A 13433-nucleotide genomic window follows, 5' to 3' on the forward strand; every position below is an offset into this window, starting at 1 on the left:
ATTAAAACAATATTAAAATCTAAACCCATCAGGCCAGGCCGGCTTGTTCGAACAACTAGGTCTTCAGATCGCGTCGGAAGGAGCGAAGGTCGGGCGCCATCCGGAGCTCAACCGGCAAATGGTTCCACAATTCCGGCGCGCCCACAGAGAAGGACCTCCCCCTGGGGGCCACCGGGCAACATTCTCTGACCGGTGGCACCCTGAGGAGGCCCTCTGTGGGAGCGCACAGGGCGGAGGGAAGTTGATGCCGGCAGGAGGTGATCCCTAAGGTACTCTGGACCCATGCCATGTAGGGCTTTAAAGACTTTAAAGCAGGGCTCTTCAAACTTGGCCCTTTTATGACTTGTGGACTTCAACTCCCAGAATTCCTCAGCAAGCATGCCTGGCTGAGGAATTCTGGGAGTTGAAGTCCACAAGTCATAAAAGGGCCAACTTTGAAGACCCCTGCTTTAAAGGTACCCTTGCAAGGGCGTGAATGTCTATAAATATCTTTGAGTGGGATGGCCATCGTGGTTCAGAATTTAGTACCATCGCAGTTTTGCGAAGCATTGGAAAAGCAGCCCAGGTCAGCCCTTTCAGTAGCCGAAACATAACCCCAACGGCCTGGACGCGGCTTAGTCGGTTGCCCTGGAAACAAGGTCGCATCCGACAAGATGGGGGCGGAGCAGTCCCTTCACGCAAGCGCATTGCACTTTTATTTCCCTCTCCTTCCTCCACCTCCCCCGCTCCCCTCGCTAGCGGTTGTAAAAGGCGGGGGAGGGCAGCGGGAGGACTTGGCTGGCTGGCTGGTTTTTCTTCGATGGCGGCTTCCTCAGACCTGAGCAGTTCGGTTGAGCGTTGGAGGAGACGTTATCTGAGTAGAGAGGTGGGGATACGCGAGGGAAGTTTGAATACGTGTAGCTCCATCCTCACGAGATCCTGACGTGGAGTGGAGTTTGATAGAAGCACGGTTATTCCTAAATATTGGTTTTGCCACGGCCCTGAAGTAGCGGGCACGAGTTCAGGGGGACTCATTGTTCTTATGGGTTCCTGCACGGTACAAAAGAGATCAGCTTCGAAGCATTATCCAAATTCTGTTCGGGGAAAGGTAATTTCATCAAATCGACCTATTAACTGGTTCTTAGTCAGATTTAGGAGCATTGCTTGAAAAGGATTTTAGGGTGTCAGAAACGCCAGAACAAACGAACAATAAAAATCCTGTGTATGTAAGAAGCAAACACTAGACGATGCTCCTAATTCTGGTATACACTTCCTTTTTCAGGGGTATCTTTTGGATGTAACACAAGCCAAAAGTAAAAGTAGAAGAGCCCTGATAGCTGCAGGTAAGACGTTTAAAAAGACGTGTAGTTTGTTAACAAGTAAAAGTACAGTAGAGAGCTTTTATTAAAATTCAGTTTTATATCTCCATCAAAAGCAGTGAGTAAGGATTTGTTAACAGCAACTTTGTCTGCACAACACACTATGTTTACTGAGCACATTCCACTGAATTTACCCAATTCCCTAACTTCAATATATGAACTGATGACTGATCGTGTTCCTACTATCAGTGACAATCTTCCTGTAAATGATACTGCTCTATCATTTCAAATGTATGAAAACTTTCTTCAAACTCTGAAGTTATGACTGAAGACTGTATATAAGTTTAAACACAAACAGGTCTTTTGGTTTACATATTGATAGAGTAACTAAGATGTCAGTGAAAAGTGCCTCTAGATCTGGGCCTTGACCATGATGTCCTCTGTGCAGATACATAATGAAATATTTCTATGGAAAAATGGAATCTAGTCAAGGGGATATTAACTGGGGAGTGTATTTGAATGGCCTTATAAAGAGGACATCAGGTTTGAATCCTAGTGGTGCATGTTCTCTGAAGGTTAAAAAAAAACCCTGAGTGACAGCATAATTGATCTCTGCCCACTGGTGATACCAGTGTTGAAAGGTTTGCTTGAAAGTGGGTAATCCTATGTAACAGGATAACATATTTCTTTATGCAAGGTGGTTTGTTGATCATTTAATAATTATGCAACTCTAGACATTAAAATAAAAACTCGCTACCCCCTCCATACCTTAAAATTTCAATATCACACAGTAGAGAATAACATTCTGACATTTTTGAAGAACATTATGTGAGAACTTAATTAGATATGGCAGGATTTGTACTGACCTAAAATGATTTATTATAACAGTTTTGTCACAGCAGATGCCAGCACTCTCTTAAACCTGGTTGATCTCAAAATAGCTATGCTGATTAGACTGGTTAGAACTTGGGAGGGAAACATCTGGGAAATTCTAAAGCTAGATTGGAAAGTAAATAGCTCAGAAGAAGACAGTGGCCAACCACTTCCATGTTATTGTCAAGAAAACGGATAGGCACATCCATCTAAACTTGTGCCTACCTCAGGAGGGACTTTGCATGTCACATTTTCATAAAAGCAAATTCTCTTTGGAAAAGGATTTTAATAAAATTTATTACAACCAAAGGCCAGTCAAATAAAATGCTTAATGATATGGAGCAATCATATAATGCAATCAGTTGCTTTATAGAAAATACACAAGCATCAAGAACTTAGGGAGGACATATTTAGCCACAATAAGAGAAAGACCATATTGGTTGGAGACATGTGAAAGAGGCCTTCATCCTGCAGTGAATAAACAATGACTAAAATGATGAAAAGAAAGATACCTTTTCACACCCTATTTTACTGTTTACTTGGGAAGTGCCTCACCTTCCCAAAAAAATCTGGGATGATATTGGGGGGGGGAGATATTTTACTTGGCTATTGTGCAAAGAGTGGTAAGAAACAGGGTTTTAACCAAGCATTTGGTAAGATGGAACATCCCAACATGGTGCCTCTCAGTTCTACTCTGGAAGATTAAGGAAGGGTGGACAATTTCCTTTAAATCAAAGAAATTGGCAGTATGCAATCTTCATTTAATAGCATTTTATCTTTATTTGTTTGCTGTATTACAGTTCAAAACATTCCATAATTAATTCAGTGATGCTCTTCTGTAATTAATTAATGATGGTTCTAACTGTAATTCAGTAAAGTAAAGTTTCCTCACAGGAGATAACTCACTTGATGATACAGTTGCATCTATACTGATAAATTCCTCACAATCAAAGCTATACTGCAGAAGAAAGCACAATAGAAGATTTTTGGATTCCTCAAAAACTTTGAAAAACTTGGCTTGGTAAGAAATCTCTTTACTCTTTGAAAAATACATCCATTTATAATGCATAACCTATAAGGTCATTTAATAATTCAGTTCAATAACTTCCTGTGAAGTACTAAATTTTTCTGGTGATTCTAGCATTGTCTTATACTGTATGTACTTCACCATGATAATTGTGTTTGTTAGGCCAGATGACGAGTTGGATTCTTTGTATGATTCAAACCAGCTTCATTTACAGCCAGAACCAATTGGAGATTTTCTTGGAAATGGTGAAATTCAAAGTGAAGGCATATATTCAGAAACAGGTATACGGTTACTTATTTCTAGCACAACTTGAGCAAAATAACATCTTCACATCTGATATTATGCAGAATGTATCATTGGCTTGATCCTGCTACATTGTTTTAGCCTTTTAATTGCAGCATTGGTGTCACTCTAGGCAAGATGAACTGCATTCCCTTGTGCCCTCCTTTAATTCAGATTTGCATTTCACTCATGGAGACTACATTTTTCACCATATTAAGATTTCCAGAATTTAGTTATGACAAATTGTTGCTATTCCATCAAGGAGAAAATATCTGCTCTTAGTTCCAGACAAGAGGTAGAGTATCTTGTGTTCTAAATTCACAAATTTCTTCACTAAGTTTGTGTTTTGCAGAATAGCAAAACACTGATTTGTTGTACTAATTATATAGCTCATTTTATCTACCTTTCTAAACAAAACAATCATACAAGTTACTTAGTTGATCATGTCCAGGACTTTTAACTTTAGTCATTCTTGTCAGAATGGAGGAAAAAATAAGTTTTTTTTCCATTCTGAGAAAGTTATAAGAGCAAATGGAAATCATTCTTGATATTTTCAAGGTTGGATTCTTGTTTATTTTTTAACAGTAATTTTGAGTACTTTCAAAGCTGTGCCAAGAATGGGTTGTATTCCAAGTAAAAGGATATAGCAGCTAAAAAGAGTGGTGTAACTGCCATGGGCATATTAAATCATGCACAATTTCATTGCACATATTTGCATCCGGTTAAAAAAAATCTCACTAAAATTTCACAATTTCACCCATGTCAGAACACAAACCTTGAGAGATTTCAGGTGACAACCTGAGATTTCAGAGATTGGATTGCTATTGTTATTTGGCACCCACATAAGTGGAGAGAAGATTTGGCATTCCTAAGGAATTCTACATTAATCAGATGCATATATATATCAAACACTGGTTAAGAAATCAAGGAGATCCACAAAAGTGCCCCAGTTGCTTTGGGATAGGGAAAAAGAATATAAATATCAGCACCTATAGGATTTTCTTTCCTTGGTGAAATCTGGCATGTTCAATTATTTAATTTTGCTGTATTTACATTATTTTGCTATTGTTAACTGTTTTAATTTGTATTCTGTTAATAATTTTCTATGTTAAGTTGCCTTGCAGGAAGCTTTGCTAAAAAGCAGAATCTATAAAATAAATAATTGGGCAACATTTTGGTTCCTATATATTCATGGCTAAGCTTTTAGATTTAATTATGCTGTTTAATTTGAACTATCTCCAAACGTTAGATTTTCCTGTTTACAGAGTAGGTTAATAATGATTCATAATGTGAACTGACAGGTACAACCCTGCCTTCTATGTCATCAACTGGAAAAGGGGCTAGTCACATAAACAGCAGACAGTCTTTCCATAATGAAAAAAATATTTTGTAAAGGCTTTTATAAAATAGAGGAATATAATATTGATAATGCTGCTTCCATTTTCATGTATTAGATATTACTCTGCCATCCACTTTAAGAGTGGCTGCTTATTGTGACTATAATAATGATGGCGATGCAGTAAGAGATAGTGCAAGCATTTCTGAAACCCAAGAATTGAATGGGGAAAGCATGGTAACACCTCAGTTCAATCAAATTTACCATGAATTATCTATCATCCATCAGAAGCTACAGGTAAAATATTAATAATGGTTCAAGTATTGGTTCGTTTTCATTTTCTTTCCAATATCAGCAGATACTGCTATATATTGCTGTTGGTTCTTTTGTCTTTTATGGTGCAGCAAGAAAAATTAAGTCAGCAAGAGTATGCTTTGAAACTTCAAAAGAGAGAATGCTCCGTAGCTGAACGGGAAGTCCAGCTTTATAGGCATGAAGCTGCTTTGACCAAGATAAAGGGGGTTGAAGAGGAAGTTCATACAAAATTTCAAATTATGAAGGAGGTATCCCTACTTACAAAATTCTTATTAAATTTTAGAAAATTATTCTAACAAACCCATAGGCTATATTTATACCATAGTGTATTGTGAATTCATGGATTTATCTTTCAGATAGACATAAGAGAAAGTGTCCTTAGACATCAGCATTGCCCAGGCTGTTGTGAAAGCAGTGCAGCTGGGGATTTCGGCCCCAGTGTAATATATCAGCTACCCATTCCTAGAATAAAGAGACCCTTTTCCTGTGTAATTTACAAAAAACATTAAATATAGGGCATCAATAGTGGAAGTGGACTGAAAAACAAATCTCTGGGTAATCGGAGGATATAGAGATATTAAATAAGATGTTATGGGGAGAGAAAATGAAAGACTTTCCTGTTAGCAAGATTAGGATTGATGGTAAAGCTTATACAGCTAGGGTAGTTGTATGTATGCTGAGGTGTACCTAGAGAGTGTGATATACCTAACATGCATGCATAAGAGTTCAATCTTATTGATTCTTTTAGCATAACTATGAGGTTTTGTTTTGTTTGTTTTTTCTTTTTTCCCCCTAGTGGTCTATTAGCCAGTTTTTCTGCCCTGCAGTAGGGAGAACTGCATTTCAGAATGTTGACAGAAAGGTTACTCAAAGAAAATAAAGTTTCCTCTTCCCTTAGAATGTTTATCTTTATCTTTTTTGATTTTGAGGTTATTGGATTTTTATTTGAGAAAGTGCTGGATGCTACATTTATTTATTTCCTTATATATTGCATTTCTATCGTGTCTGTCTTATATGCTTATATGATTTACAATGTTTTTTGAAAACCGTGGTTAATCCTTTTTAAAAAGTTCTTATTTTGATTTGTAGCAACATGAAGCTGAAATAAAGCAGTTATCCGATGCCTTGAAAGAAAAAACAAAGGAGAACAAAAGGCTGAAGACAGCATTTGAAACACTAAAGGAGCTGAATGACAACTTAAAAAAACAGGCAATTAACAGTTTTAACAGAATTATTAAACTGGCATTAATAAATGCTATAAATAGAAGGTTATTGTTTTTAATATGAAGTATTAATATGTGACAATGATGACAGTGGCAAATAACTACAGATTATGCTGTTTTAAGGATATAGTTGTCAGAAAGATCAATGTATTTTAACCCTAATAATAGTGTCTTTTAAAAAATTAGTGTTTGAATTACTGTAACTTAATAGTTTTCATTATTTAAGCTCTTCTGTCTGAAATTTAAAGTTTTCTGATTATCATAATCTTACAGTTTAATATGTTTTAGCAATGGGCAAAGTGCTCATGTTTTCATTGCAGATTGGAGACATCTGCACTAGTTGAAAAGGACAAAAAACATCACAGGCAGCTTTAACCAATTATGACTACTTATTAGATGTTTTCAAGTACATAAGTAGATTTCAAAGCACTTTAGGAAAGGTGTAATCAACATGGACAGTCAAGCCTAGCCAGGGGCCCAAGATTTCTTACCAGAGTTTCCAACAAGTATTCTGACTTCCCCATGCTGTCCCCTAAACTGTCTTAACTTCTGTGGCACTCCCTTCCCCTCAGGCATCCTTGAAGATTAAAATAGGAAATCCTACTTGGAACAGCAGTGCCCTTGTGACTTTGACATGTGGAGACAACAGAATGTGTGCTTCTCCAATGTTTGTACCTTAGAGGTGTTCACGCTATTGTCATCCTGCCACTACTACATAAATACTTTGAGCACACAGGACAATTTTACCCCATTCCATTGTTTTCAGATACTAACTTTGCGATAACAGACAACCATTGCCAGATTCTGTTCTGTGCACTCAAAATTTGTCAGATGATTAATTCTGGGTTGTATGTGGGGCTCAGCATTATGAATTACATTCAGGCTGTACCTGGTCTGCCATATTGGGGTGCTCTGTCCCCTAACATGGCTTTTTTTGTGCTAACATTTAATGCTTCCTTGTGTTCTCTTAATGTTTTCACCTCTCCTTCCACTCACTTTTATACCCTCTACCTCATATATTTTAATTTAGACAATCCATATTTTTTATACTTTCTACATTTTTGCTCTTTAAAACTTCTTTTAGATTTTTTTACTTTTTATATTGTTATATCTTTTATGTCTCATACGTTTGTGTGTGTTTTTTCACTTTTGTTTTATTTTTTAAAATGTTTATTATGTGCAACATACCCCCCTTATGTTAGTCTTTGACTATAATAAAGATTCATTTGATTTATTGTGGCAATATAATGTTGGAAATGTGAAAAAGTATGTGAAATAGTCTTTAACTACAGTGCTGAAGAATAAAATCCTTGATAGTTTCAGTAAAACATTCCATCAGATAAATGTGCTTTGAATATATTTAGGATTGAAATCAGAATTTCTTGGTAGCAGGATTTTGATCTCCATACCGATGGGTGATATAGCTAGGTGATTTTGGACTCTGGACTAACTGCCTATGTGAAGTCAGCCCTTTATAGATGAGTATAGAACTTTGGATGAGTTTTTATCATGTCAGAAAGAAAAGCTATACATAATCAGTGCTTTGGTTCAGGATTCATTTCTTAGGAAACAGGAGATTTTATATAATAGAAATATTTAATTTTAAGCATTGGTTCAACATTTTCTCCCTATTTTTAGTTAAGTGATGTGACTGAGCAAAACAAGAAGCTTGAAGTCCAGTCTCGAAAAGTACAGGCTCGTTTAGAGAATTTGCAGGTAATATTTAATCTTAGCTTTTGTTACCCTTGCTCTGTGCCCACTCTACGTCAGAAATCTTACATATTGTCTCTCTGACCTATTTTAGAGAAAGCATGAATTTTTATCGGTGCAGAGATCTAAAGAACTCACATTCCAAGACCGTAAACCTGTGAAGTCAGAAAGAGCAATAGCATCAGCAAAGGCCTATAAAGTAAGTAAGGCAAATTCTATAAAGCACTCAAGGCCCCAACTCAGAATTTTAAAGTCAGACAATCTTATTTTGTGTGAGAGTGGAAAGGGCGGCTGTGCATATAAAATATACAACTGTCCTTTTTATATTGTATATCAGACACCTTGTGGATACTGACTATTTGTATGCATAAGATATTGAATTATGTTTGTTTGTATTATTAAAGGAAATCGATGTGTTTTCAGAATTCCTAGTGATCATTTTTTAAAAATTGCCAAATAGTTTTTCTTTTTTTAATAAGCTAATGATATCTTACATAATTAATATACATTATGTATCAACTATGCATATATGTTTAAGGAAGAAAGATGTTAAAAAGATCAAAAGGTAAAGAAATTTGAAATTAAAATCTTTGCATACATTTATTGATTTGGAGAATATGCTTAAATTATAGAATGCTTTTTGCAAATATGAAGGTTGATTGCTGTATAGATAAATCCCTTTGCCTCTAGCAATCAAGTCCCAACCAATATTAAACTGATGCATGAAAAGAAATGGAAAGCTTCACAAATGGTTCACCAGTGAGCAGGGAGAAAGACAAAGATATGTGATGGTTAAAAACATAAATAATGCAATGTGCTGGTTTGGCAGTTAATATCTGTGTACTTTTGTGTTGATGCCTGACACCTCAAGCAATTTTCAGGGAATGCTAGACAAATTATATGATGCAATGAAGAGCATAAATATGGAAAAAAATATATATCAAAGGGTCAGGCAAATCTGCTTGACAGGAGAATATAGGGATTGATTGCCCATTAGTGATGAAAAATTAGAGCTAGTAGATGAATGTATGTTGTGATCTGCAGATACTGGTAGAATGTATGGAAGACATATGGAAGATTGAGTATGTCAGAAGAAATATAAATGTAAGTTGAGGAATATCATAAATAGCAAGTATGAAATTAAAAAGAAGCAATGGCTCAATCTGGTGTGCAAATTCCACTGACAAAATCTAAAAGTTCTATCCTCCCTCTAGTCTTTCTCACATATCATCATACACTGACCAGCTTGCCTAGGGCTCCTGCCTCTTCCCATCTTATATCCTGGAGTAACAATGGCAATTGGGATTGCTGAAATCACCATCACTGAGTGATGTGGTCACGTGGCATCACTTAGTGAGCCTATTACTTAGCAACAGAAATTCTACTCCCAATTGCCATCATCAGCTACGTTTTCAGTATTACAGGATGTATTATCCATACATATGGAAGTATATTTCCCTTCTCATTTTCTTATCAGTACCATCATGATTTCCATGCACTTTGGGAACAGGTGACCCAAACTGGATATGTGTTGCACAGCCAAACATACAAATTGGCACATCCTGTTAATATAATCTTATAATAAAGATATTTTCAAATCTCCTTTCTGTGTTATTTTTTTGCAGTTATCACTTAATTCACATGTCTATAACTTGTTAACGGTATTAATGGACTGGATCTCAGAGCAGCACCTATGCAAATTGATTGTTGAGGAAGAGAAAGAAAACATTCACAAGCTAACAGGAACACTTGCTTCCAGCATAAACTATATACAGGAGAAATGTGTCAAGGTAGAATTTTTTCCAACAATGTAATAAAAAGGTATATTGGTATCATTTGTATATATATTAAAATACTCTGTTGATTAAATAGAATGATTTCATATTATAGATCCGAAGATCTTCATGTTACTTTCATTAGAAAACCCATTATCTAAAATGGGCCCCCAACCTGTGAGCTGTAGCCCACTACTGGTCCGTGGCCTATTCGCAACTGTGCCGCATGAGTGGCTGGCTGGTGCTTGTGCATGCACATGCAGCCCCACCCCTGCGAGCATCATGGGCACTTGAGGCCCCACTTGAGCAAGTATTGCGGGCACTCACAACCCACTTTTGTAAGCATCAGGACTCCTGGCCCCACTTATGTGAGCATTGCAGGCACTCACTCACATGAGCAATGGGTGCTCGTACACGTGCACACACACTTGCATGCCCCTCCCACAGAACCATCCCCTCCCGGCTGCCAAGTCAAAAAATTGGGGAATTCTGATCTAAAACAAGGGATCTATGTTTATAGGTGTAACTTCAGATGAATGTTTGGTATACAGGTATCTTTCATGATATGTAACTAGCATATCTGGTTCCTTGTGATTTGGATTTTATTCATCCAGCTCAGGTTAATTAATTCTGATGTATCATTTAACATTTTTTTAAACCAGAGGTAATGGTTACTTAAGATATAAAGTTGCAAAACAGAAGTGTACATACATGTCCATTAGCTGCAGTGCTAAACATGCTTGCCTAAAAGTAACCCGATTGGTTGTAGTGGGACTTGTTTCTAGCCTTACACCAGAGGTCCCCAACCTTTTGGGCACCAGGGACCGGTGCCATGGAGAAAGGTTTTTCCACAGACCAGAGGGGGTGTGGTTTTGAATGCTGCCTGCATCCCGAGGACTGAGCTTTGCTTGTTTGTGCATCCTGCTTTTTGACATGCTGAGGACCAGTGCTGGTCCACAGACCAAGGGTTGGGGACCCTTGCCTTACACCATCCATTCCACACAGGCCCAAGTAAGCTTCTTCCTGTGTTCTTCTGTAGTGAAGAAGTTGTGATAATGCCAGAAGAATGAGTTTAGTAGGGTTTTTTATTTCTCAATCAAGCTGCATACCAAAAATATTTACAATCTATTAATGGCAGCATAAGGCCAAACGTACCATCTTTCAGAAAATTATGTGTTAGCTGCAGTACAGATTTTATTATTAGACTTCTGTTATTAACCCTGCAATCCAGTTTATGTTCCTAGTACAGGAATTTCAAGGAGGATATAAAACTTCCCTGCATAAAGAATGCCCTTATTCCATAATAATATGTTGCTATATCAACAAATCCAGATGCAAATGGTTTTCATTATGCAAAATAGTGATGGCCAAACCACTATATGTCCCTACAATGTCCTGAATACAGTTTGTAGCCCAGATAAGTGATAACTGATCTTGGCTGATCTCAAAAAGTTAATTCCTGGATCAGTGACCATAGCCAAATCTCAAGCCAATGACAGACCACTAGGTTAGAAATTGCTAGTAAAAGTAGACTATTAGAGTGAGATTGATATAATTTAAACTGGAATGTTCACTGAAAAAGACAGAATTAACCATTTTTAGGCAATTTCATTATTGCTTGAATAAAATTTAAGTATTTAAAGTTCAAAGTTATAAAACATGAATTTTTTTTTATTTTTTATTTTTTTTGTGAATCAGGTTCCAGCACAATCCTAGCACCTGGATCAGCCAAACAGAGGGGTTGGGAAGGCTGGATTTGCAAGGAAAAAAGCAGGAAAAATTAGTGAGAAAAAAATTAACACATTGCATTTCTCTAGTTCATAGTTTGTGATATTTCTGCATATTAATATTTAACTTTTATAATTTTATTTTTTTATTACCAGCATAAGAACCAGTTTCCAAATAAAATCTATGTGTAAGACCATAATTTGGAAAATAACTGCAATTTTCTCTTTGTGTTTTGCAGCTTTTGCCTCTAGTTGCAGAACAACTTCAGTGGCTGCCATTTGTGAATCCTAATCTGCACTTTCCTGTGGTTAAGTGCATTTACTGGGCTGTAAGGCAGTTAGATGGAAGTACCCAGGTAAAATATGTTTTCATGCAGAAATTGTGCTTTTCACTAAGAATGTTTCTCTGAACAAAACAAAACATTCATGTTTTATGGCATTACCTAATCGAAATCTTTATCTGCTTCTAGATGAGATGGGTGGCACATAAATCAAATTAATATTGAAATCATTAAATATTTAAACATAGGTAAATCATTTTAATATTAATACAATTATATTCCACAATTTTTCTTGTAAGACTCAGTTCTTTTGTGAACCCATCTTCAGAGACTACTAGAATTCTAGATCTGAACACATTGTTTTGTAATATTGCAGTATTCTCTTTATACAATTTATATAATTTTTTTTATTGACTTCAAGCCAGCATGATCTCCTTTTGTTTTTCTGCTTTGATGCAAATTCATATCAATCTTATAATTAATCATTATGGAAAAATGCATCTTCATTACAGATTTATAATAGGCAGAAAACCTTCAGCTCTAATTCTAAATATAAACTGTAGTGTCAAACCTATTAAATGGTTTATTACATTAAGTATTTATCTTCTGAGATCACTGGTTGAGACGTACATTGCATATTTTAAATGACCAGACTATAGTGTTGATAATACTTGTCTATAACATTTGTTATTGTTGTTAGTTGCAAAGTCGTGTCCGACCCATCGCGACCCTATGGACAACGTTCCTCCAGGCTTTCCTGTTGTCTACCATCTTCTGGAGTCCATTTAAGCTCACGCCTACTGCTTCAGTGACTCCATCCAGCCACCTCATTCTCTGTCATCCCCTTCTTCTCTTGCCCTCAATCTTTCCCAGCATTAGGCTCTTCTCCAGTGAGTCCTTCCTTCTCATTAGGTGGCCAAAGTATTTGAGTTTTAGCTTCAGGATCTGGCCTTCTAAAGAGCAGTCAGGGTTGATCTCCTCTAGGACTGACCGGTTTGATCGCCTTGCAGTCCAAGGGACTCGTAGGAGTCTTCTCCAGCACCATAGTTGAAAGGCCTCAATTCTTTGGCGCTCAGCCTTTTTTATGGTCCAACTTTCACTGCCATACATTGCAACTGGGAAGACCATAGCCTTGACTATACGCACTTTTGTTGACAGGGTGATGTCTCTGCTTTTTAGTGTGCTGTCTAGATTTGCCATTGCTTTCCTCCCGAGGAGCAAGCGTCTTTTAATTTCTTGGCTACAGTCCCCATTTGCAGTGATCTTGGAGCCAAAATCTGTCACTACCTCCATTTCTTCCCCATCTATTTGACAGGAATTGAGAGGGCCGGATGCCATGATCTTGGTTTTCTTAATGTTTAGTTTCAACCCAACTTTTGCACTCTCCTTCTTCACTCGCAACAAGAGGCTCTTTAGTTCTTCTTCACTTTCTGCCATTAGAGTGGTATCATCTGCATATCTTAGGTTATTTCTTCCAGCAATCTTTATTCCAACTTTTGATTCATCTAGCCCTGCCTTTCTCATGATGTGCTCTGCATATAAGTTAAATAGGCAAGGCGACAGTATACAGCCTTGCCGGACTCCTT

The 13433-nt window shown here is 37.0% G+C and overlaps 1 protein-coding gene across 1 annotated transcript in view; it reads left to right on the forward strand.

Annotated features, from left to right (window-relative positions):
- Positions 1 to 799: 799 nt before the first annotated feature.
- CCDC138 (coiled-coil domain containing 138) overlaps positions 800 to 13433 on the forward strand; it is a gene marked incomplete at its 5' end in the record, with an annotated part of 35928 nt that continues 23294 nt past the window's right edge. Inside the window, 11 exons of the mRNA XM_083361606.1 lie at positions 800 to 865; positions 1262 to 1322; positions 3066 to 3192; positions 3361 to 3479; positions 4935 to 5113; positions 5221 to 5379; positions 6221 to 6340; positions 7993 to 8070; positions 8159 to 8263; positions 9690 to 9854; positions 11806 to 11922. Coding sequence (XP_083217732.1) covers positions 800 to 865; positions 1262 to 1322; positions 3066 to 3192; positions 3361 to 3479; positions 4935 to 5113; positions 5221 to 5379; positions 6221 to 6340; positions 7993 to 8070; positions 8159 to 8263; positions 9690 to 9854; positions 11806 to 11922 — 1296 coding nt within the window. The remainder of the gene's footprint in view (positions 866 to 1261; positions 1323 to 3065; positions 3193 to 3360; positions 3480 to 4934; positions 5114 to 5220; positions 5380 to 6220; positions 6341 to 7992; positions 8071 to 8158; positions 8264 to 9689; positions 9855 to 11805; positions 11923 to 13433) is intronic.

Source organism: Vipera ursinii (assembly GCF_947247035.1).
Source record: "Vipera ursinii genome assembly, chromosome: 4".
NCBI classification, from domain to species: Eukaryota; Metazoa; Chordata; class Lepidosauria; order Squamata; family Viperidae; genus Vipera; species Vipera ursinii.